This window comes from Oncorhynchus nerka, linkage group LG14 (assembly GCF_034236695.1).
Source record: "Oncorhynchus nerka isolate Pitt River linkage group LG14, Oner_Uvic_2.0, whole genome shotgun sequence".
NCBI classification, from domain to species: domain Eukaryota; kingdom Metazoa; phylum Chordata; class Actinopteri; order Salmoniformes; family Salmonidae; genus Oncorhynchus; species Oncorhynchus nerka.
Genome location: NC_088409.1, coordinates 37,637,264 through 37,659,392, shown reverse-complemented (window position 1 = coordinate 37,659,392; position 22,129 = coordinate 37,637,264). Strand labels below are relative to the sequence as shown.

The 22,129-nt window shown below is 43.2% G+C and overlaps 1 protein-coding gene across 1 annotated transcript; it reads left to right on the top strand.

The window, feature by feature from the left end:
* The first annotated feature begins 4,912 nt into the window (after window positions 1-4,912).
* Window positions 4,913-20,442, top strand: LOC115140968 (thrombospondin-3a-like). The gene is made up of 22 exons (XM_029679504.2): window positions 4,913-5,227; window positions 6,659-6,862; window positions 7,141-7,388; window positions 7,752-7,854; window positions 7,962-7,994; window positions 8,108-8,190; window positions 8,299-8,350; window positions 8,462-8,610; window positions 8,901-9,041; window positions 9,213-9,287; window positions 9,535-9,687; window positions 10,045-10,263; window positions 10,391-10,550; window positions 10,737-10,855; window positions 10,991-11,043; window positions 11,571-11,752; window positions 11,972-12,150; window positions 12,407-12,455; window positions 13,997-14,193; window positions 15,667-15,839; window positions 18,696-18,835; window positions 18,952-20,442. Exons 1-22 carry the CDS (start codon window positions 5,134-5,136, stop codon window positions 19,011-19,013), a joined length of 2,868 nt encoding a protein of 955 aa, XP_029535364.1. The 5' UTR covers window positions 4,913-5,133; the 3' UTR covers window positions 19,014-20,442.
* Window positions 20,443-22,129: the final 1,687 nt, after the last annotated feature.

Genomic DNA, 22,129 nt, shown 5'->3' with positions numbered 1-22,129 from the left:
ATTTATGTTAGTGCAGGTTGAGCTGTAAACAGTGGACATCCTACAAGGGCACACCGCCTCAGTGCTAACAGTATAAATCTGGTTCATAGGCACATGATTACTTTTTTTTGTGCCGTCCTTGGCCAGCTCTCCCGCTATCTCTCTCAGAATGACCTTCTTGATCCAAATCAGTCAGGTTTCAAGACTAGTCATTCAACTGAGACTGCTCTTCTCTGTATCACGGAGGCCCTCCGCACTGCTAAAGCTAACTCTCTCTCCTCTGCTCTCATCCTTCTAGACCTATCGGCTGCCTTCGATACTGTGAACCATCAGATCCTCCTCTCCACCCTCTCCGAGTTGGGCATCTCCGGCGCGGCCCACGCTTGGATTGCGTCCTACCTGACAGGTCGCTCCTACCAGGTGGCGTGGCGAGAATCTGTCTCCTCACCACACGCTCTCACCACTGGCGTCCCCCAGGGCTCTGTTCTAGGCCCTCTCCTATTCTCGCTATACACCAAGTCACTTGGCTCTGTCATAACCTCACATGGTCTCTCCTATCATTGCTATGCAGACGACACACAATTAATCTTCTCCTTTCCCCCTTCTGATGACCAGGTGGCGAATCGCATCTCTGCATGTCTGGCAGACATATCAGTGTGGATGACAGATCACCACCTCAAGCTGAACCTCAGCAAGACGGAGCTGCTCTTCCTCCCGGGGAAGGACTGCCCGTTCCATGATCTCGCCATCACGGTTGACAACTCCATTGTGTCCTCCTCCCAGAGCGCTAAGAACCTTGGCGTGATCCTGGACAACACCCTGTCGTTCTCAACTAACATCAAGGCGGTGGCCCGTTCTTGTAGGTTCATGCTCTACAACATCCGCAGAGTACGACCCTGCCTCACACAGGAAGCGGCGCAGGTCCTAATCCAGGCACTTGTCATCTCCCGTCTGGATTACTGCAACTCGCTGTTGGCTGGGCTCCCTGCCTGTGCCATTAAACCCCTACAACTCATCCAGAACGCCGCAGCCCGTCTGGTGTTCAACCTTCCCAAGTTCTCTCACGTCACCCCGCTCCTCCGCTCTCTCCACTGGCTTCCAGTTGAAGCTCGCATCCGCTACAAGACCATGGTGCTTGCCTACGGAGCTGTGAGGGGAACGGCACCTCAGTACCTCCAGGCTCTGATCAGGCCCTACACCCAAACAAGGGCACTGCGTTCATCCACCTCTGGCCTGCTCGCCTCCCTACCACTGAGGAAGTACAGTTCCCGCGCAGCCCAGTCAAAACTGTTCGCTGCTCTGGCCCCCCAATGGTGGAACAAACTCCCTCACGACGCCAGGACAGCGGAGTCAATCACCACCTTCCGGAGACACCTGAAACCCCACCTCTTTCAGGAATACCTAGGATAGGATAAAGTAATCCTTCTCACCCCCTTAAAAGATTTAGATGCACTATTGTAAAGTGGCTGTTCCACTGGATGTCTTAAGGTGAACGCACCAATTTGTAAGTCGCTCTGGATAAGAGCGTCTGCTAAATGACTTAAATGTAAATGTAAATGTAAATGTAAATTACTGCATACAATAGCTGAAGAATCATCAGAGGCATTCAGGGCAGTTAGAGGGACATACATTAGGTTACTTACATTGTGTCTACCCATGCCCCTGGTATATTGTACATTTGCTGAAGCATTATGACAACTCAGCGTCACAATGGTAGGGTGTTACATACGCCTCTTGGAGGAGGGAACGCAACACCCTGCTACATCTCAACTCCCCGTGGAGTGAAAAAAGTATGTGATTGTAGGTGCTAGGAAGGATGACAGAGGCAGAGAAAAATGCAGTTTACAGGGAATGTATTTATTATGTATTATTTCTTAACACAGTAAAGTGGGGAAAAGGTAGCTGGGCTTGGGTCATTGATGAATCATTGTCTCAACACATCCTTTTGATGCTGTGAAAGGATCCAGGAACTCTAACGATTTGGGTCTCCTTAGAAATGTATTTTGTTTCCAAAAGGTATCAAAATTGTCAATAAAAGTTACACCCATTGAGCTGCAATAATCACGTAGCCAGTTGTGAAGAGAAATAATCGTGCTAAAGCATTCAATGCCACGATTCAGAGAGGGCACAGGGACAGATATGATGGGTCTTTTATTAATGTCTAGCAGAGAGTCAATCAGCTCTTTAAAATCCAGTTTCAACCATTCAGAACAGCCCTTCATAATGTCGTTAAACCCCACATGGACTACGATAGAATCCATTTCCATGTCCTGACGTAGTACATTCAGGAGCAGCTTAGTAATGTCATTTACTCAAGCTCCAGGATAGGACATTGTAGACTCAGGCTTGGCAGAGCCTACCCCCTGCACTTTATCTGTGAGCTGTTGGCTAGAGCGCACTGTGGGAAGACCACAGTGCTATTTAACGCAAAGGTTTTTGTGAAAAACTATTGAGAGTTGAAAATGTGATTGAACCACATTGAACTTTAGATTTGGCCTACAAATGAATATACCACCTCTATGGAAAGATGAACAGGATGGTGTTCTCCGTTTTGCTCAACAACCCCTTGTCTGATAGTAGCCCATACAAATGAATGGAAGTATGGAGGTAGTTTTGTGCCAAAAAGTTAAGGAGTGTCCAAAAAAACAAAAATATTTCCTGATCTTTCTTATATCTCCTAGATATAGGACAGACTCGTCAAAACCTTATTCCTTATGATTTATTTTTTGACTGTTTTTTGTTGTTGTTGCCATTTATGAATGTGTTATTCATTGCTTTCTATGGGCTATAGTATTTTATCAACAACAAAACATATACAGTTGAAGTCGGAAGTTTACATACACGTTAGCCAAATACATTAAAACTCAGTTTTTCACAATTCCTGACTTTTAGTAAAAAGTCACTGTCTTAGGTCAGTTAGGATCACCACTTTATCTTAAGAATGTGAAATGTCAGAATAATAGTAGAGAGAATGATTTATTTCAGCTTTATTTCTTTCATCACATTCCCAGTGTGTCAGAAGTTGACATATACTCAATTAGTATTTGGTAGCATTGCCTTTAAATTGTTTAACTTGGGTCAAATGTTTTGGGTGGCCTTCCACAAGCTTACCACAATAAGTTGGGTGCATTTTGGTCCATTCCTCCTGACAGAGCTGGTGTTACTGAGTCATGTTTGTAGGCCTCCTTGCTTGCACACGCTTTTTCAGTTCTGACCACAATTTTTCTATGGGATTGAGGTCAGGGCTTTGTGATGGCCACCTCAATACCTTGACTTGGTTGTCCTCAAGCCATTTTGACACAACTTTGGAAGTATGCTTGGGGTCGTTGTCCATTTGGAAGACTCATTTGCAACCAAGCTTTAACTTTCTGACTGATGTCTTGAGCTTTTGCATCTATTTTGTGAAGTGCACCAGTCCCTCCTGCAGCAAAGCACCCCCACAAAATTATGCTGCCACCCCCGTGCTTCACAGTTGGATGGTGTTCTTCGGTTTGCAAGCATCCCCCTTTTTCCTCCAAACATCACAATGGTCATTATGGCCAAACAGTTCTATTTTTGTTTCATCAGACCAGAGGACATTTCTCCAGAAAGTACGATCTTTGTCCCCATGTGCAGTTGCAAACCGTAGTCTGGCTTTTTTATGGCGGTTTTGGAGCAGTGGTTTCTTCCTTGCTGAGCCTTTCAGGTTATGTCAATATAGGACTCGTTTTACTGTGGATATAGATACTTTTGTACCTGTTTCCTCCAGCATCTTCACAAGGTCCTTTGCTGTTGTTCTGGGATTGATTTGCACTTTTCGCACCAAAGTACGTTCATCTCTAGGAGACAGAATGTGTCTCCTTCCTGAGCGGTTTATACTTGCATACTATTGTTTGTACAGATGAATGTGGTACCTTCAGGCTTTTGGAAATTGCTCCCAAGGATGAACCAGACTTGTGGAGGTCTACAATTTTTTTCTGAGGTCTTGGCTGATTTTTTTATATTTTCCCATGATGTCAAGCAAAGAGGGACTAAGTTTGAAGGTAGGCCTTGAAATACATCCACAGGTAGACCTCCAATGGACTCAAATGATGTCAATTAGCCTATCAGAAGCTTCTAAAGCCATGACATAATTTTCTGGAATTTTCCAAGCTGTTTAAAGGCACAGTCAACTTAGTGTATGTAAACTTCTGACCCACTGGAATTGTGATACAGTGAATTGTAAGTGAAATAATCTGTCTGTAAACAATGGTTGGAAAAATGACTTGTGTCATGCACAAAGTAGATGTCCTAACCGACTTCCCAAAACTATAGTTTGTTAACAAGAAATTTGGGGTGGTTGAAAAACAAGTTTTAATGATGCCAACCTAATTGTATGTAAACTTCCAACTTCGAATGATAGCCAAACCTAAAGGGGTCCTAAAATATAAAAATCTAATAGCTAAATGATCCATGGTATGACCATCTTAAAACAATTCCAAATGTTAGTTTAGTAGACCTTAATATCATGGAAACACATGTGAACCATTTTATGACATCTTGTTTGTTTTTCTGTTTTGTTCTTCTTTCTTTACCCTCTTTTATCTTCCTGCCCAGGGAGGATAGTCTGATCTGTTTGAAGTACATAGCCTATTTAAGGCTATAGGCCTCTCAAAATCAACTCTGGACCTCGAAGCCAGTTCTACCTGTGTTATTTCATTGTTCCCTTCTAATCAGGGACTTATTTCGACTTGGGACACCAGGTGGGTGCAATTAATTATTAGGTACAACATACCTCATAGGGTAAGAGTTGAACACCCCTGCTATAAATAACGTTATAGCAGATGAATTACTATATAGACTACCGGCACAGCCTAGATTATGGCTGTATATCATGAGAATTGAGAAAGTTTGACACCCCGCACGCCTCAGGTTATAGCAGGCGAATGAACTCCCTCGCTCACTGTCACATCCACTCTGCGCGAACGAGGTACTTGGCCGGAGCGCGCCTGTAGGAAGCCAGTCGACATTTGTAACGGCTCTTGAACCTACATTCTGCGGTCAACTCACCCTGCAGACTTATATTTTTCACTTTGAAATAAAGCTCCATTCATAAACATCAAAGTGGACTCTCGGCGGATGGTTATTTAGTCCTGTTGACTTTCGTGTCAACTTTCCCGCACCGTTTCTTGGGACATGGGTGCGAGGCGCGATATGCCAACTTTTCTGGCTCTATCCACATTTCTATTCATTGCAACATGTGAGCCAATGGATAAGCAAGATATGCAAGGTAAAACAAATAATACTAACTCAGTCATAGGAGTGCTTATTTTGTGAATCATCAAATTAAATTAGGTGGAAGTGTGTATTCGAAATTAATTGATGCAGACAGTTTTTGGTCTGGGACTTCACTTTGTTCTGCCATAGACACACATAAACTCGAGATGGTTGTTATAACCCTGATAATATTAGTTAAAACTGCAGTTTTAGAAGTGTGTGCAAACCCTATAACAATTTCCAAGTCGAGCGTAAAACACTCCACACACAGGGCGCAACGTTTTTCTTTCACCTTTATGGCTTGAAATGTGCTGTTTTATCTCTATAGGCTACTTTCTATCATCTGTTGTCTCATTCATCTTGGTTATGTTGGTCATGTTTCACTGCTGGTTAATTAGGTTATTTGTTTTCCATTTCATACAGGAATAATATTTAATATTATTTCTAATTGATCATTCATATTTCCTCTCTCTTTTCTTTCTTTTTTGAGATGACCATTTTTCTCCTTCCACATGTCATAACTGATATTCTCCTCCACTTGTATTCTTTATGACATATACAGGAACAGAGAACGTGCTAGGCCAACTATTTTCTGACTTCCTTGGCTGACTTTCCCCCTATTCCCCTCTTTCCCCCTTGAGTGCTCACAGCCTGTTTGTGGCAGAAATCCTGATCATTGCCAAACCTCATTGTCCAACCCAGTGTGTGAATGGGTGAGGTGTCAGAAATAATAGAGAGAGACAGACAGACAGAGAGAGAGGAAGGAGGAAGGGGAAAGCCTTCTAACTAAGAGCCAGAAAGCAGCCAGGAGTCGTGCTCCTTTTATTCCTCTCTCTTTTGTTTCCCCCTGGGTTTTAATATCCAGCAATGTGTCAGCATGGGCTTTGACTTTTGGCACTATGAAGTTCTCTGTGATAATGCTCAGGAATGCCACTGCTAAAATTGATGGAAGTAAATGAATTCTGTATTGGTGCATAGTCTAGGAAAGCCAAATAAATACAGAGATAAATTCATAGTCAAAGGAAGAGAAATTAAATAGAAAAATATGTGTAAGAAAATAGTTGAAATGTACAATGTATTTGTACCTTCAATGTTATAACACTGTACTATCTGTCTATTAAACAAACATTTAAACTGTAGATGGGGATTTATTAGTGAAATGAAACAACTTGTAAAACGTGTTTCTTAAAGAGTCTTCATAAGGGATGTGGTTATAATAAGAGTCAGATTTGCTATTGTTAAGTTAGATGTTGCTTCAGAGATGTCAACTAGTCACTCAACAGGTGTCTTCATTTACCTGGGCAAGGGTCAAAGGTGAAGCGTCATCATGGGACTGGATGAGAGCCTTTGATCAGGGAACATGGTAGATAGATACCCTCTCTCTTCATTATCTCTCTCTGTCATTCCCTCTTTCATTATCTCTCTCTCCCCACCCCCTCTCCAGTCATTGACATGCTAACGCTGGACTCCAAGACCAGTGTGTCTGCGGTGGAGAAGGTGACAGGTGCCATGAGTGTGCTCAGTGACATCTACATCGTGTCCACATTCCGCCTGCCTCCCAAGATGGGAGGGGTGCTGCTGGGCCTCTACAGCAAAGAGGAGAACAAGAAGTACCTGGAGCTGGCCATCATGGGAAAGATCAATAAAGGTACTTCACTCTCACCCACTGATTCAACCAGAATGAACTATTTCCCAGTTTCTCTGTGACGGAGCGTACAACTAACTCCGTCTCAAACCACCTTTAGTATTTAAAAGTGTTCACATGAATATCAATCTGTCCATTAAGTTTCCCTTTTTCCACCCCCCTTTTTTTTGTATCTGTTTGACTTTTCTCTCCTTGTTCTTCTTTTGCTGTTATTAGTTACCTTTCCTTGTTCAGTAAATCCTTTTTTATTTTTTTATTCTCCCCGTTACCCTCTCTCATAGCTCTGGTGCGTTACGTGAGGGAGGATGGCAAAATTCACACAGTGAACCTCCAGAGCACAAACCTGGCTGATGGTCGCACACACTCCATTATTCTCCGGGTTGGAGGCCTGCGCAGAGACAACCTACACCTGGAGCTCTACGTCAATTGTCGATTGGCTGACTCCAGCCAGGGCCTCCCTCCATTGGTCCCTCTCTCTGCAGAGAAGGTGGAGATTCGTAATGGCTTCAAGGCCTACGCAAGGCTACAGGTGACAAGGAGCACTGAGTCTGACACTAAGTCTCAAGTAAATCCCATGCCCCTTTAGCTAAGGGCTTCATCTCAATAGCCCAACGTGGCTTTCTCTCCTCGTCTCCTATCCTCAATCTGCACTTTTTTGAAAACACAGGGTGAAGCAATATGGTGGATGTCTACTGGAAATTAGTTTTCACCTGTCAAGGTCTTTCACATCAGTGTAGATGAAGTGGAGCAGACGAGGAGTGGAGGCGACTTTTAATTGAGAGTTGGTCCTCTTTGACTACCTTTAACCATAGCAACAGCTGTCATTTAAAATCATATCATTAATAGCAGCTTCAACCACAGCATGGTGTGATCCAAGCTTCTCCCATTACAGGGCGCTGTGGAGTCCCTCAAAATGGCGCTAGGGGGCAGTGTGGCCAAAGCAGGTACCCTGGCAGACTGTCCATTCCAGGGGGATTCATCCGTTTACAACACAGGTGTGTCCAAAATCACTATATGACTTTCCAAGTCTGTTATGAAAAAAGTTAATCAGATGTGTATCCTGAACATGTTTCAACCTAAAGTCCTTTTCCTCTTCTTACAGTCGGTGCGACTGCAGAAGTGAACTCCATTCTAGGTGAGTGTATCCAAATGTCTCTTTTGAAGTATACAGTGGAATCAATGTCTTATGGAAATGTGTGTTGGCTTTACTTGACAATGATTTGGCATTCTGTGGGTATTGTATGTCAGGTGACCACACTAAGGCTCTGATTGGTCAGCTAATCATCTTTAACCAGATCCTAGGGGAGCTGCGAGAGGACATCAGAGAGCAGGTGGGTTGTGTGTGTGTGGGTTTGTACAAGTGTATGCATGGAGCATGTGTGTGTGTCTGCATACTGTATGTGATTGTGCATTTTCACTGATGTCCTCTCCTTCTCCAGGTGAAGGAGATGTCCCTGATTAGGAACACCATTCTGGAGTGCCAAGTGTGTGGTGAGTGAACAGCCATGGGAAAACAAACAATATGTATGGAAAATTTGACCCATTCTTGTCTCCCTCTTAAATACACAACAAAACCTAAACCAATTGTCTGTTGACCTCCAGGCTTCCACGACTCTCGTTCCCCCTGCTCCCCCAACCCCTGTTTTAAGGGTGTTTCCTGCATGGAGACCTTTGACTACCCAGGGTACCGCTGTGGTCCCTGCCCAGAGGGCATGATGGGCAACGGAACCCACTGCCAGGACATTGACGAGGTATAACACAATAACAGACAGGAAATGGAAATTAGCCTGGCCGGGTTTTAAATTGTGGTTTTTACACTGCCTCAAGCTCACAGTTGAATGAAATGTGAATTGACAAGGCTTTTAGGGTGACAGCTGAGCTGTTGTCAAAATAGACAGTCACTTCAAGTACTGTACTCAGCACGGCTCTTATTTCAAAGAGCCCCTACTTTACCACTTATCTCTGTCTATTTCTCTCTCATCTCCCCCACTCTCTCTGTTCTCTCTCTATTTCTATTCTCTGTCTCTCTAACTTGTCTCAGTGTTCCATAGCCCAGCCCTGCTACTCTCCAGGTGCCTGTATAAACACAGTGAAGGGTTTTAGTTGTGAGCTCTGCCCCCCTGGTCTCTGGGGCCCACCCCTCTTTGGGGTCGGACTGGAGTACGCCAAGTACCACAAGCAGGTACACACCCACACACACACACACACACACACACACACACACACACACACACACACACACACACACACACACACACACACACACACACACACTATCACTTTTTTGACATAATCCATAATTCCCTATTGTCTTTTTTCTTCCTCACACACCTTGCTGTGGGTTTGTCTATAGGAGTGTGTAGACATCGATGAGTGTATTGAAGTTGCCAATGCCTGTGTGCCCCACTCCATGTGTACCAACACCATCGTAAGTAGAAACCCTTTTCCAATGTGAAGATGTTTATTACAATGTATGTACAGCGTCAAATCTTCACAAACGAGACATCGCCCTCTTGTGATCATATGAGGGTACTCTAGAGCCGCTGTGTAGTAAAGCTGTTCTCTCTCCCTTCCCCTTCCTCTCCCCCATCTCTCTTTCTCTCTCCACCCTCCTCCTTTCTCTCTCTCTCTCTCTCTCTCTCTCTCCCACCTCTCCTTCCATCTTTCTCTCCCAGGGCTCGTTCAGGTGTGGTGGCTGTAAGGTGGGTTACCTGGGGAACCAGACAGTGGGCTGCGTGCCCCGTAGGTCCTGTGCCACACTCAGCTTTAACCCTTGTGATGCCAACGCCCACTGCATTATAGAGAGGAATGGAGAGGTGTCCTGTGCGGTAAGCAACAGTGGTCTTTTACTATCTTTGCCCTCCTGGACAGGAAAAGAGGAGCCACACTGCACTATACTGCCAAACTCTAAATACTACTTTATAGATCTTGGTTGGGCAATTCCAGTCCTCAAGGGCCTGATTGGGGTCACACTTTTTCTCCATCCCTAGCAAACACAGCTGATTAATTAAATTGCATTCTAAACTGAAGATCCTGATTAGTTGATTATTGGAGTCAGGTGTGTTAGCTGGAGCTGGGACAAAACTGTGACACCAATCAGGCCCTCAAGGACTGGAATTGCCCACCCCTGTTATAGATGTATTGTAGGTTTGTTTTAAAATGCTCTCTTTTCTTCCATTCTCCAGTGCAACATTGGCTGGGCCGGTAATGGGAACACTTGTGGCACAGACACAGACATTGATGGATACCCAGACCGCTCTCTGCCCTGTATGGACAATGACAAGCACTGTAAACAGGACAACTGTGTTTACACACCCAACTCAGGCCAGGAGGACGCAGACAATGACGGCATCGGAGACCAGTGTGACGAGGACGCAGATGGGGACGGCATCAAGAATGTGGAGGTGTGTTTCCATCTCAGACCCTCTGTGGTAATTGTATCTGGGTGTATGTGTGTGATAATATAACTTGTATGATTGTAAGTCATTGTTTCTCATTTTTTCTCATGACCATAACGGTTATATTTTGCAGGATAACTGTCGACTAGAACCCAACAAAGATCAGCAGAACTCGGACACAGACTCTTTCGGTGACGCCTGTGACAACTGTCCCAATGTCCCTAACATTGACCAGAAGGATACGGACAGCAACGGGCAAGGAGACGCCTGTGACAATGACATAGATGGAGATGGTGTGTATTCACACAGACGCGTGCGCACACACTCACACATTCACTCACACATAAACGGCAAGATGTCCGGGAGACCTTTTTGTGGGCCGCCGTTGAAGTTGGCATTACACTCATTGTTAACATAGCAATTCTAAGCAACTAGGTGATGGTCCTCATGTCTCCCCACTGTCTCCCCCTGGTGTTCAGGTATCCCCAACGTGCTGGACAACTGCCCCAAGGTCCCCAACCCCATGCAGACAGACAGGGACGGAGACGGGGTAGGAGACGCCTGCGACAGCTGCCCTGAGATCAGTAACCCCATGCAGGTAAAATAACCTTCACACCCCCAACTCCCAAAATGTGGATCTACAGAAGATATCCAGCCTTGTTTCTTGGCTGAAACAGGGGTTTAGGCTGCTCATTTGTCTTGTCTTTGGTTTATTCTGACCTTCTCCCCCTAGACGGACATTGACAATGACCTGGTGGGAGATGTGTGTGACACTGACCAGGACACGTGAGTCTCTGACTTCAACATGAACGCACACAAACACACACAAACTGCACTCACACTTGGCACACAGCGCTACACCTGCTGTGCCTAACACACACATACATGCACCTGCTGCGCTCATATTCACAAAAAAATACACTCACTTTACACCTGCTGGGATTTACAAGTAGATACACACACCTGCTAGGATTTACAAGTAGACACACACACCTGCTGGGGCTTGTTTTTGTGCTGCAGTTGGTAGAAGTTCCTGATGGTGTTTTTCTAGGTGATCAAAAAAACACGAACTATTTCGGTACAAACAAAATAAGTGAACATAACGTGACTTGGGCGTTATAGGGCAGCGCACTATACCGGATTTTAAAAGGTCATTTACGATTGAGCCGACATGCGCAGCATTTACCATGAACGCTGTTTAAAATGCCTAAGGCGCATTGTCGGTTGTCTAGGGAACTGTGCTAGAGCACTCCTTGAATTAAATCCCATCCTAGGAGTTTAACTGAATTCCAATGTGTCTATGTGTGTTCCAGGGATGGGGACGGTCACCAGGACTCCAGGGACAACTGCCCTGACCATCCCAACAGCTCCCAGCTGGACTCGGACAACGATGGCCTTGGGGACGACTGTGACGATGACGATGACAATGACAGGATCCCAGACATTCAAGACAACTGCAGACTTATCACCAACCCCAACCAGAAAGATTCTAACAGTAACCAACCATTACTAAAACTTGAACAGTGAACTATCCCTTTAACAGTAACCAACCGTTATTAAAACTTGAACAGTGAACTATCCCTTTAACAGTGACCAACCGTTAAAGGGATAGTTCAATGTTCAAGTTTTAGCTTATTTTTTTAACTTCTGCATCGCTACATGCTTCAAAAGTGCCCCTCTGTCTTACTATGGCCATCTCCCTCTCCTCTCCCAGGTAACGGGGTGGGCGACGTGTGTGAGAACGACTTTGACAACGATTCAGTCTGGGATCTGATTGATGTGTGCCCTGAGAGTTCAGAGGTCACTCTGACAGACTTCAGAGCCTATCAGACAGTCATTCTGGATCCAGAGGGTGATGCCCAGATCGATCCCAATTGGGTGGTGCTCAATCAGGTGACCCTTGACCTCCCTCTTAGGCTCAACACATGAACAACTTTGATTGTAGGCTGAAATATCCCTTTAAGGTTATCCTCCTACTCTGAAATCAGTTTACAAGGAGGACTATTATGGTTATTATAAATAGGCCTATGCTAGTGCATTGACTACAGACTAAAGCATGGTATATTGCATTGTGCATATTTGTCACGCTCTTATGTATGATTCATTGTGGATACGGATTCTGATGTTAGTGAATCCTCTTTTATTGCAGGGCATGGAAATAGTTCAGACCATGAACAGTGATCCTGGTTTAGCTGTGGGTAAGTTGATGTTATGGGTTGTGTTGTTTGTTACTTCTTGTCCTGGTCTTGTGACGTAATCTAAATAGAATTACTCAAATTCTGGCCTATACAGTGATTTGAGTATAGCTGTATATTGAAAAGGTCCTGGAAATAAATATATTCAGTACCAGTCAAAAGTTTGGACACACCTACTCATTCAAGGGCATTTTCAACCAGCTTCACCTGGAATGCTTTTCCAACAGTCTTGAAGGAGTTCCCACATATGCTGAGCACTTGTTGGCTGCTTTTCCTTCACTCTGCAGTCTAACTCATCCCAAACCATCTCAATTGGGTTTAGGTCGGGTGATTGTGGAGGCCAGGTCATCTGATGCAGCACTCCATCACTCTCCTTGATAAAATAGCCCTTACAAAGCCTGGAGGTGTGTTGGGCCATTGTCCTGTTGAAAAACAAAGGATAGTCCCACCAAGTACAAACCAGATGGGATGGCGTATCTCTGCAGAATGCTGTGTTAGCCATGCTGGTTAAGTGTGCCTTGAATTCTAAATAAATCACTGACAGTGTCACCAGCAAAGCACCCCCACACCATCACACCTCCTCCTCCATGCTTCAAGGTGGGAACCACACATGCAGAGATTGTGGTTGGAACCAAACATCTCAAATTTGTACTCATCACACCAAAGGACAAATTTCCACCTGTCTAATGTCCACTGCTCATGTTTCTTGGCCCAAGCAAGTCTCTTCTTCTTATTGGTGCCCTTTAGTAGTGGTTTCTTTGCAGCAAATTGACCATGAAGGCCTGATTCACACAGTCTCCTCTGAACAGTTGATGTTGAGATGTTACTTGAACTCTGTGAAGCATTTATTTGGGATGCAATTTCTGAGGCTGGTAACTCTAATGAACTTATCCTCTGCAGCAGAGGTAATTCTGGGTCTTCTTTTCCTGTGGAGGTCCTCATGAGAGCCAGTTTCATCATAGCGCTTGATGGTTTCTGCAACTGCACTTGAAGAAATGTTCAAAGTTCTTGAAAGTTTACGCATTGACTGACCTCCATGTCTTAAAGTAATGATGGACTGTCATTTCTCTTTGCTTATTTGAGCTGTTCTTGCCATAATATGGACTTGGTATTTTACCAAATAGGGCTATCTTCTGTATATCACCACTACCTGATTGACTCAAACACATTAAGAAGGAAAGAAATTCCACAAATGAACTTTTAACATGGCCCACCGGCTAATTGAAATGCATTCCAGGTGACTACCTCATGAAGCAGGTTGAGAGAATGCCAAGAGTGTGCAAAGCTGTCATCGAGGCAAAGGGTGGTTACTTTGAAGAATCTCAAATATAAAATATATTTTGATTTGTTTAACACGTTTTTGCTTACTACATGATTCCATATGTGTTATTTCACAGTTTTGATGTCTCCATTATTATTCTACAATGTAGAAAATAGTACAAATAATGAATGAGTAGGTGTGTCCAAATGTTTGACTTGGTACTGTATATTTTAAAATTCCAATGAACTGAATTGACCTGACTCAACGCAATAACCTCCCCCAGGCTACACAGCGTTCAACGGGGTGGACTTTGAGGGCACCTTCCACATCAACACGGTGACGGACGACGACTATGCAGGCTTCATCTTCGGCTACCAGGACTCCTCTTCCTTCTACGTGGTGATGTGGAAACAGACAGAGCAGACCTACTGGCAGTCGACACCCTTCCGGGCCATGGCCCAACCTGGCCTGCAGCTCAAAGTGAGTGATGGGACACAAACACAGCAGCCTATAGGTGGTGCTACTGATAAGAAACTTGGCTGAATCGGGACACTTCCTGAGAATCACCTTCAGATAGACTCTGCTGTTGGATATACACTACCGTTCAAAAGTGTGGGGTCACTTCGAAATGTCCTTGTTTTTGAAAGGAAAGCAAATGTTTGGCCAGTAAAATAACATCAAATTGATCAGAAATACAGTGTAGACATTGTTAATGTTGTAAATGACTATTGTAGCGGGAAACTGCAGTTTTTTAATGGAATATCTACATAGGTGCCCATTATCAGCAACCATCACTCCTGTGTTCCAATGGCATGTTGTGTTAGCTAATCCAAGTTTATCATTTTAAAAGGCTACTTGATCATTAGAAAACCCTTTTACAATTATGTTAGCACAGCTAAAAACTGTTATACTGGTTAAAGAAGCAATAAAACCTTGCCTTCTTTAGTCTAGTTGAGTATCTGGAGCATCAGCACTTGTGGGGTCGATTACAGGCTCAAAATGTCCAGAAACAAAGACCTTTCTTCTGAAACTCGTCAGTCTATTCTTGTTCTGAAAAATGAAGGCTCGAAGGCCAGCATCCCGGAGCAGCCACTTCACTGTTGACGTTGAAACTGGTGTTTTGTGGGTACTATTTAATGAAGCTGCCAGTTGAGTATTTGTGAGGCATCTATTTCTCAAACTAGACACTCTAATGTGCTTGTCCTCTTGCTCAGTTGTGCACTGGGGCCTCCCACTCCTCTTTTATTCTGGTTAGAGCCAGCTTGCGCTGTTCTGTGAAGGGAGTAGTACACAGCGTTGTACGAGATCTTCAGTTTCTTGGCAATTTCTTGCATGGAATAGCCTTAATTTCTCAGAACAGGAATAGACTGATGAGTTTCAGAAGAAAGGTCTTTGTTTCTGGACATTTTGAGCCTGTAATCGAACCCACAAATGCTGATGCTCCAGATACTCAACTAGGGTAGAGAAGGACAGTTTTATTGCTTCTTTAAACAGTACAACAGTTTTCAGCTGTGCTAACATAATTGTAAAGGGGTTTTCTAATGATCAATTAGCCTTTTAAAATTATAAACTTGGATTAGCTAACACAACATGCCATTGGAACACAGGAGTGATGGTTGCTGATAATGGGCCTATGTAGAAATTCCATAAAAAATCTGCAGTTTCCAGCTACAATAGTCATGTATAACATTAAAAATGTCTAGACTGTATTTCTGATCAATTTTATGTTTTTTTTATGGACAAAAAAGGTGCTTTTATTTAAAAAACAAGGACATTTCGAAGTGACCCCACACTTTTGAACGGTAGTATAAGTACAACAAAGCATGTTGTGGTAGAGAGACATTCTAAAAACCTTTGATAGTTATCCAGTGAAATATAATCATGGAAAAAGTAGCATCTACTACAGGGTTCAGAATATGCAACAAACTCTCTCTCTCTCTTGTCCCCCTCCAGGCAGTGAAGTCCCGTACAGGGCCTGGTGAGTACCTGCGCAACGCCCTGTGGCACACGGGGGACACCAACGAGGAGGTGAAGCTGCTGTGGTCGGACCCACGGAATGTGGGCTGGAGAGACAAGACGTCTTACCGCTGGCAGCTCAGCCACAGGCCCCAGGTGGGCTACATCAGGTAGGCCACACCCCTCTTTCTCTCTTAGTTCTTTATTCTTTTTATTTGATTTTAATTTACTACTTTCTATTTGTATCAGATGTTCAGTAACTCTTTTATTGTCAATAGAATTTATGATCTGAAGTCATTTAGTACCTGCTTAACTATGTATCAGAATTCCTTTGTTTTTACTTACTCGGGGGCAGATGTGTTCGATGGCTTTGAACTTGAAGCTGAGTTCATCCTCACTGGACAGGACACTGTTGTGATACACGGCTGTGTGTGACCACTGTTGACCACTAGAGGGAGTTTACACTGCCTTGGCTTGGATGATAAAAAAAGAAAAAGAAAGATGGCTGGTGGCAGTTTGGTGGACTGGGTGGCTATTCACCAATATATACTCCATATTCTTCCCTCCTAAACCTCTTTGTGACTTTTACAGAGAGACCGGGCCCCCTGGCCCTCTATTGTCCCCGTTGCCATGTCAACCAAATCCTTGGCAAGAATTTGCTGAGCGCCAGTTCATATGCAGATCCAGAGGAAACTACTGTAGAGTGGGGGGTCTGAGAGAGACAGAGAGAGCAAGAGAGAGAGAGAGAGAGAGAGAGAGAGAGAAAAGGGGGGGTGAGGGGGAGAAAGCGAGAGAGGGAGAGAGCAGGGAGAGTATCAAAGACAGAGAAAGAAACAGAAAGATAAACAAGTGTGAGGGAGTCTGACTAGAGGCACTGAGAGTAACATAGCAGAATAAGGAAAAATCTCAAGCAGATTGTCAAATTCTAAGAGTGAAAGAGAATATCTTGAATCAGACGTCATGTCCGAGGAACATATTGCTTATGCAAATAGTTTAAGAAACCAGCTTTATTGGGTGACATAAATACCACATTGTGCTCAACAAAGCATCAGCTAGACATTTTCAAAAGACACATTCATTTGAACCAATACCTGTGTTTGAGCATCTCTCAAAACCCTTACATTTCTGGCCCATTATCAGTAGCGATGCGTGGGTAAAATCACCGGGGAAGCCAAACCAGAACAAAAAGCCATTATATAACCTATGTGTTGTGATAATTGCTTTATTTGCTCTATAGCCTGTCTTGACACTGTGATATATATACAATAAGAAGACACAGTGGCAGAATAAATTCAACCACATATTTGTTTCATTACAAAACTGGAGAGCAACATCTGTCCGGTGAAGTTCACAAAACATATTGCATGTAACAAACAGTTACATGACCTACAGCATGTTCAAGCAAGGTAATGTTTATGGATTTAGAACCACGGAAAGTTTCCGCAAGTTGCAAAGAAAACAGGAACTGCCTTCACTATTCCAGCACCATTTCAACATCATCTTATCAACTATGCTTAGTCTAATACAGTGACAACTAAAAGATACCAAAAACTATTTAGTCCAATCAACGTACGCTAAATATGATGTGGCTGTCCATGTAACTGATTTCTCTGTATGTGTGTGTATTTGTGTGTGTTTGCGTGCGTATAAGTAGAAAAACATGTTGACTCACCCTACTTGTAGAGAAACGCCAATTCCATCCTCCTCTTTCATGTTGCCTAAACGGCTTATAACTCTGTCATATAGTACACACTTTTTGTTGTTCTAGGCTACCTGATTAAAATGCTTGCTAGTTAGCCTAACTACCTTTCATGGGCAACGATGCGCCAGGCCAGCATACTACCTGGGGACAATGTATGAATTTATGTTTGGATCAGAATCACTGTTATAATCATTGGCCAGTATGGATAATTAAGTAAAACCACAAGTCCAAATCCCTATCTCCATCCATTGCCAATTTAGGAAAGGGACAATTTTAGCAAGCTAGCCACCGGAAGACAACAACACAAGGAGATGCAACAATTCACGTTTTTTTCTGTCAATAATGATGTTTGGCTTGTGATGTGATTAGTCTGAAGCCAAATCCAAACTGGCTTCCCTTGACACTTTTTTTAGTGCTCCAGGACCATTCAGTGTTGAGCTCACACAGTTTAGCTCAACACTGATTGGCTATTATTTTATTTTATTTTTTTCAATGGAGACCAAATGCTCGCTGGCTTCCCATGCATTCAATGCTACGGGCAGCAACAACTTCATACTCTTTCGACCAGACAGCATCAGATAGATATGCTGCACATACTGAGACAGAGGGGCACTGTTACGTTAGATCAGATGCTTTCTCTGATAAGATACATTCAGCCTGTTGCGAATTGAAGGACATTTATGAAACACAGAGAGGCAAAAGATACATTATTTTGTATATATTTTTTTTTGTCAATTCTTTGGGGGAAGCCTAGCTTCCCCTGGCATCCATGAATACATGCCACTGCCCATTATTTAAAAAAAGTTGCCAGAGAAAAGGAGAGTTGGGGGGGTGGAGTTTGTGGAGGGGGGGCACTCCAGTGGGGTGCAGTGAGGGGAGAGTGGAGAGAGAGACAGGTCTTTTTAGAGGCAGGGAGGCCCTATTCAGACCCAAACAGAGAGACACCTGCTTTGTATGCTGTGCAGAGGAGTCAATGGAGCACTGCAGCTATGCACTGCACTCACTCAGGCAGTGGCTGGGACAGGGGCTGGGCCTGCTCTCTGTCTCTCTTTCTCTGTTCATCCAAATCACCCATTTTGAGTTCTGTGGTTACTTGCCACTGGGTTTTAGTTTGGTGGCACTTCATTTGACTAATCTCTTATATGACCATATGCCAACTACTACAGCTACCCACAACAATCACGTTATGGGTATGTGACAGTGGTATAAATAAAGACAGTGTGGATGACTTTCATTTTGATAATTACCAGAGGGAACATGGCTAGAAATGACAAGGGAATGTTAAAGTCCCCTGATTTGTGCATTGTCCCGCGCTCCGTGGTAGGGTGAAGTTATATGAGGGGACGGAGATTGTGGCTGACTCTGGCGTGGTGATTGACACTACCATGAGAGGCGGGCGACTGGGTGTCTTCTGTTTCTCCCAAGAGAACATCATCTGGTCCAACCTGCGCTACCGCTGCAACGGTAAGACTCCGTTCTTCACATTGCTACTAACCACTAACGAAACTTGTATTGAACAACATAATGCTAGTGAACTAATTTACTTGTATGTTCTGCTTCATGTATCTGTTGTTTATTAGACACTGTTCCAGACGACTTCAACCCATATCGCAAACAGGTCCTGCTGCACATCAAAGTGTGAGATGATTCGAGGATGTGTGAGTGCTGAGGCATGTAGATGAGTAACCTGTCCAGCACTGTCTATCTACACAAACTTACACACACATTCACACACACTCTTACTGCCTCTCAGTACAGACTTCCAACTGCTGTTCAAATGTGTGTGACTGTGTCTGCCATTGAGTGAAAGGGGAGGGGTTTCAGAGTTGTGGTAAAGGAAGAAGAACCAATTTACAACGTTGTTATTATACCAGACTGGAAAAGCAAAAAGGTACCAGAGACTTTGGAAGAAAGTATACATGATAATTCATGTAAGTAGGACTGTGTTACTTCTGGGTTTGAGTTGCTGTTTTTGCCCTCAATTTCACTGTATGAACGGTGGTTGTGTGAATGACAGCGGTTAACCGTTGAGTTTGACTGTTGCGTTGGGTGTGAGTGCTTTTGTATTTACAGCTATTATAGGAATACATGGATTCCATTTTGTGTTTTAAGACCGAACAGTTAAAGGATGTGTTTTTCCATCTCATATCTAACTGTAAAATAAAAAGCATAAGCTAATGTTACAGGGATGATGGGAATTTGATAAATACTGTACATCCTCTGGATATGAAACTCCTGGTAACTCTGTCATGATCAGATAATGTCATCTCAGCAGCAAAATACAGATCTGTCACAAGAGACTGTAGACTTGCAGCTATTTAGCCATATTACGTTCAGCCTTTAATAGTGGAATTATGTCCCTATTTTGAATAAACGTGGATCTCTGTGGATTCTAGTGTATACTTTCCTGGACATCTGAGTTTGTGCCCAGTAATTGAATAAGAAATAAAGCCTTATTGGATGTGTTTCTTTAAGTCATCTTTAACTGATTAATTCAACAGAAGCATAAACAAAGAGCAAAACAATGTTTGTCCACAAAAAAAATAAACAATTGAATTTCTTAAAAATATGTTTATTTGACCTTTGTGATTCTGTACACAACAAGAATGCTAATGAATGATACTACTTTTTAAAAAACAGTCAAATAAATCAAGAGCAACTGTGAGTGAGCACTGCTGTTCCAAGGTCATCTAGTCAGTGATGTATGTGGTGACACTGGTGCTAACTGTGTCTAATCGTTGAGTGCTGTGGTTGTCATCATACCTCCCAGGAGCAGACAGACCCCAGGGCTCAACTGACTGAACTGCCCAGTCTGTCTCCACAGTCTGCTTCTCTGCTCCACCATAATAGCCAGTCATAAAAATCCATATACATTGTACAGAACTTGCTATATTTAATATCATATATTATGTGTCACATAGCCTAATTAGGTTATTCTTATGCCAGTGTAGTAACACTGTAATAACTCAATGATAACACTGTATTTTAACATGTTGTTACATTGTAACTTACTTTGTAGTGGAGTTGAGCATTTTGTTACCAGATAAGTGAAATAAAGCCTCTTCCCATTCTACTTGTGTAATAACAACAAAACGAGTTCCCTGCTGAGGACAGACTTGAACATTTATTTGGATTCCATTTAGAATGGAGTATTTTAAGCATTATTCTATTAAGCTGGAGATGTCCTGCTATTGACCTCTGACTACTTTGTAGTAGCTCTATCCTGACTAACTCTCTCTCAGGTGTGATTTTTGTTTGTCATCCTAGGTCTTGCTGGCCATACAGAGTTTTTGTAATACTGCTTCCTATCCCAATATGTGGGAACTTTCAGAGTGAAGTCACAAGGAAAGAGGGAAGAGAATGACTTAGTGGAGTTGGCAAAGGTCCCCACATGGAAGCTAGCCAGCCAGTGTCAGGTGCAGACAGTGGGACCGTTTGGAAGCAGAGGCTTACCAACTGTATAGAATAAATTCCCTGGGTTTCTCCCATTAGCAGGCCACGTGTTGCGAATAGATAGAATAAATTGGGTCAATATAGCCAACGACAGTACTACAGATATGAAATATGTATCTCTAAATAATTGTAGTAGCAAAATGTGCTGTAGAAAGTGATTTTGAAAATATATTTTTAAATATATTTTTTAAGACAGAACAAAGTTTTGAAGTACATATCACAGTGCTCTTCCACATGTTTACAGAGAGAAAATAATGAGGAAAAACAACCTTTCTGAGCTCCTCTGTTAAAGATGGAATACCCTGGGTCCGGGAGGCCGGGACGAGTGCAATATTGGGAGGGCATTGTACAACAGTGCACCACATCCCACACCTGCCTGGCCCTGGGAGGGGTTAACACTTAATCTGCATCCCCAAGCACCAACATTTCATGATCTGGCTGCAATCCCAAGTTTACCCTCTCTTCAGATATGTCTGAGACTCACATCACCTGAGGAAGACAAAAGTGTTGCATATTAGTCATGGGCTAAAAGAGCTTATGCTCTATTTTTCTCTCTCTCTCACACACACACACACACACACACACACACACACACACACACACAACAAACATGAGCCCTAACAGTTACCAGGGCAACAGGTCTCCAAGCCACGTAGGGGTAATCTGTTTAGGGCAACCACAAAAGTAAAGGGATAAAAAAAGTTTTCTAGGGAAAAAACACTTCCACATTCTAAAATGTATTGTCAAAAGTATTATAATAAATATATATATATTGTGATACATAACAGGTACATAATTTCCTTTGGGGAAAGGTTTGGACTTTGGAGGAGTGTGTCCAAACACAAACTGTCTAAGCCTTTATAAAACAAAGTACACTAAGATAAACATATAGACCAATGAAAATGTGTTTAAAACCTTACCTCAAGTCACAAGTGATTAATTGCATCTTCATTCATATAGTGTCGCCATTCTCTGGAACATATTTTGATATGGCCTATGAAAATGCATCAGCAACAACTCGCCAGGTAGTTAGAAAGATGCGTTCTTATTAGTCCAGAATTCCTTATATGCTGGATCTGTTTTCTTAAATGCATTCCAAACCCATTCTGCAATTATCCAGAGCCGAAGATACAGGACTTCTTTCCTCTCCTAAAAGCTCTCTGACAATGGACCTCGCGCTCCGAATAGCCACTGCTTGGTCAATGGACCCCGCCCCCACTGCTACAACAAACAAAGGCCACTATGCAATGCTCACTGAGGCATGTAGGTGCCCCTCTTAAAAGGCCAATAACTTCGGACATTCTC

What these genes read in the sequence shown, in the direction of transcription:
- LOC115140968 (XM_029679504.2), top strand. Translation starts at nt 5,134, where the DNA reads ATGGGTGCGAGGCGCGATATGCCAACTTTTCTGGCTCTATCCACATTT. An exon ending in CCATGTGTACCAACACCATC is followed by an intron (nt 9,288 to 9,534) that starts GTAAGTAGAAAC and finishes TTTCTCTCCCAG; the next exon opens with GGCTCGTTCAGGTGTGGTGG. An exon ending in CAATGACATAGATGGAGATG is followed by an intron (nt 10,551 to 10,736) that starts GTGTGTATTCAC and finishes CCTGGTGTTCAG; the next exon opens with GTATCCCCAACGTGCTGGAC.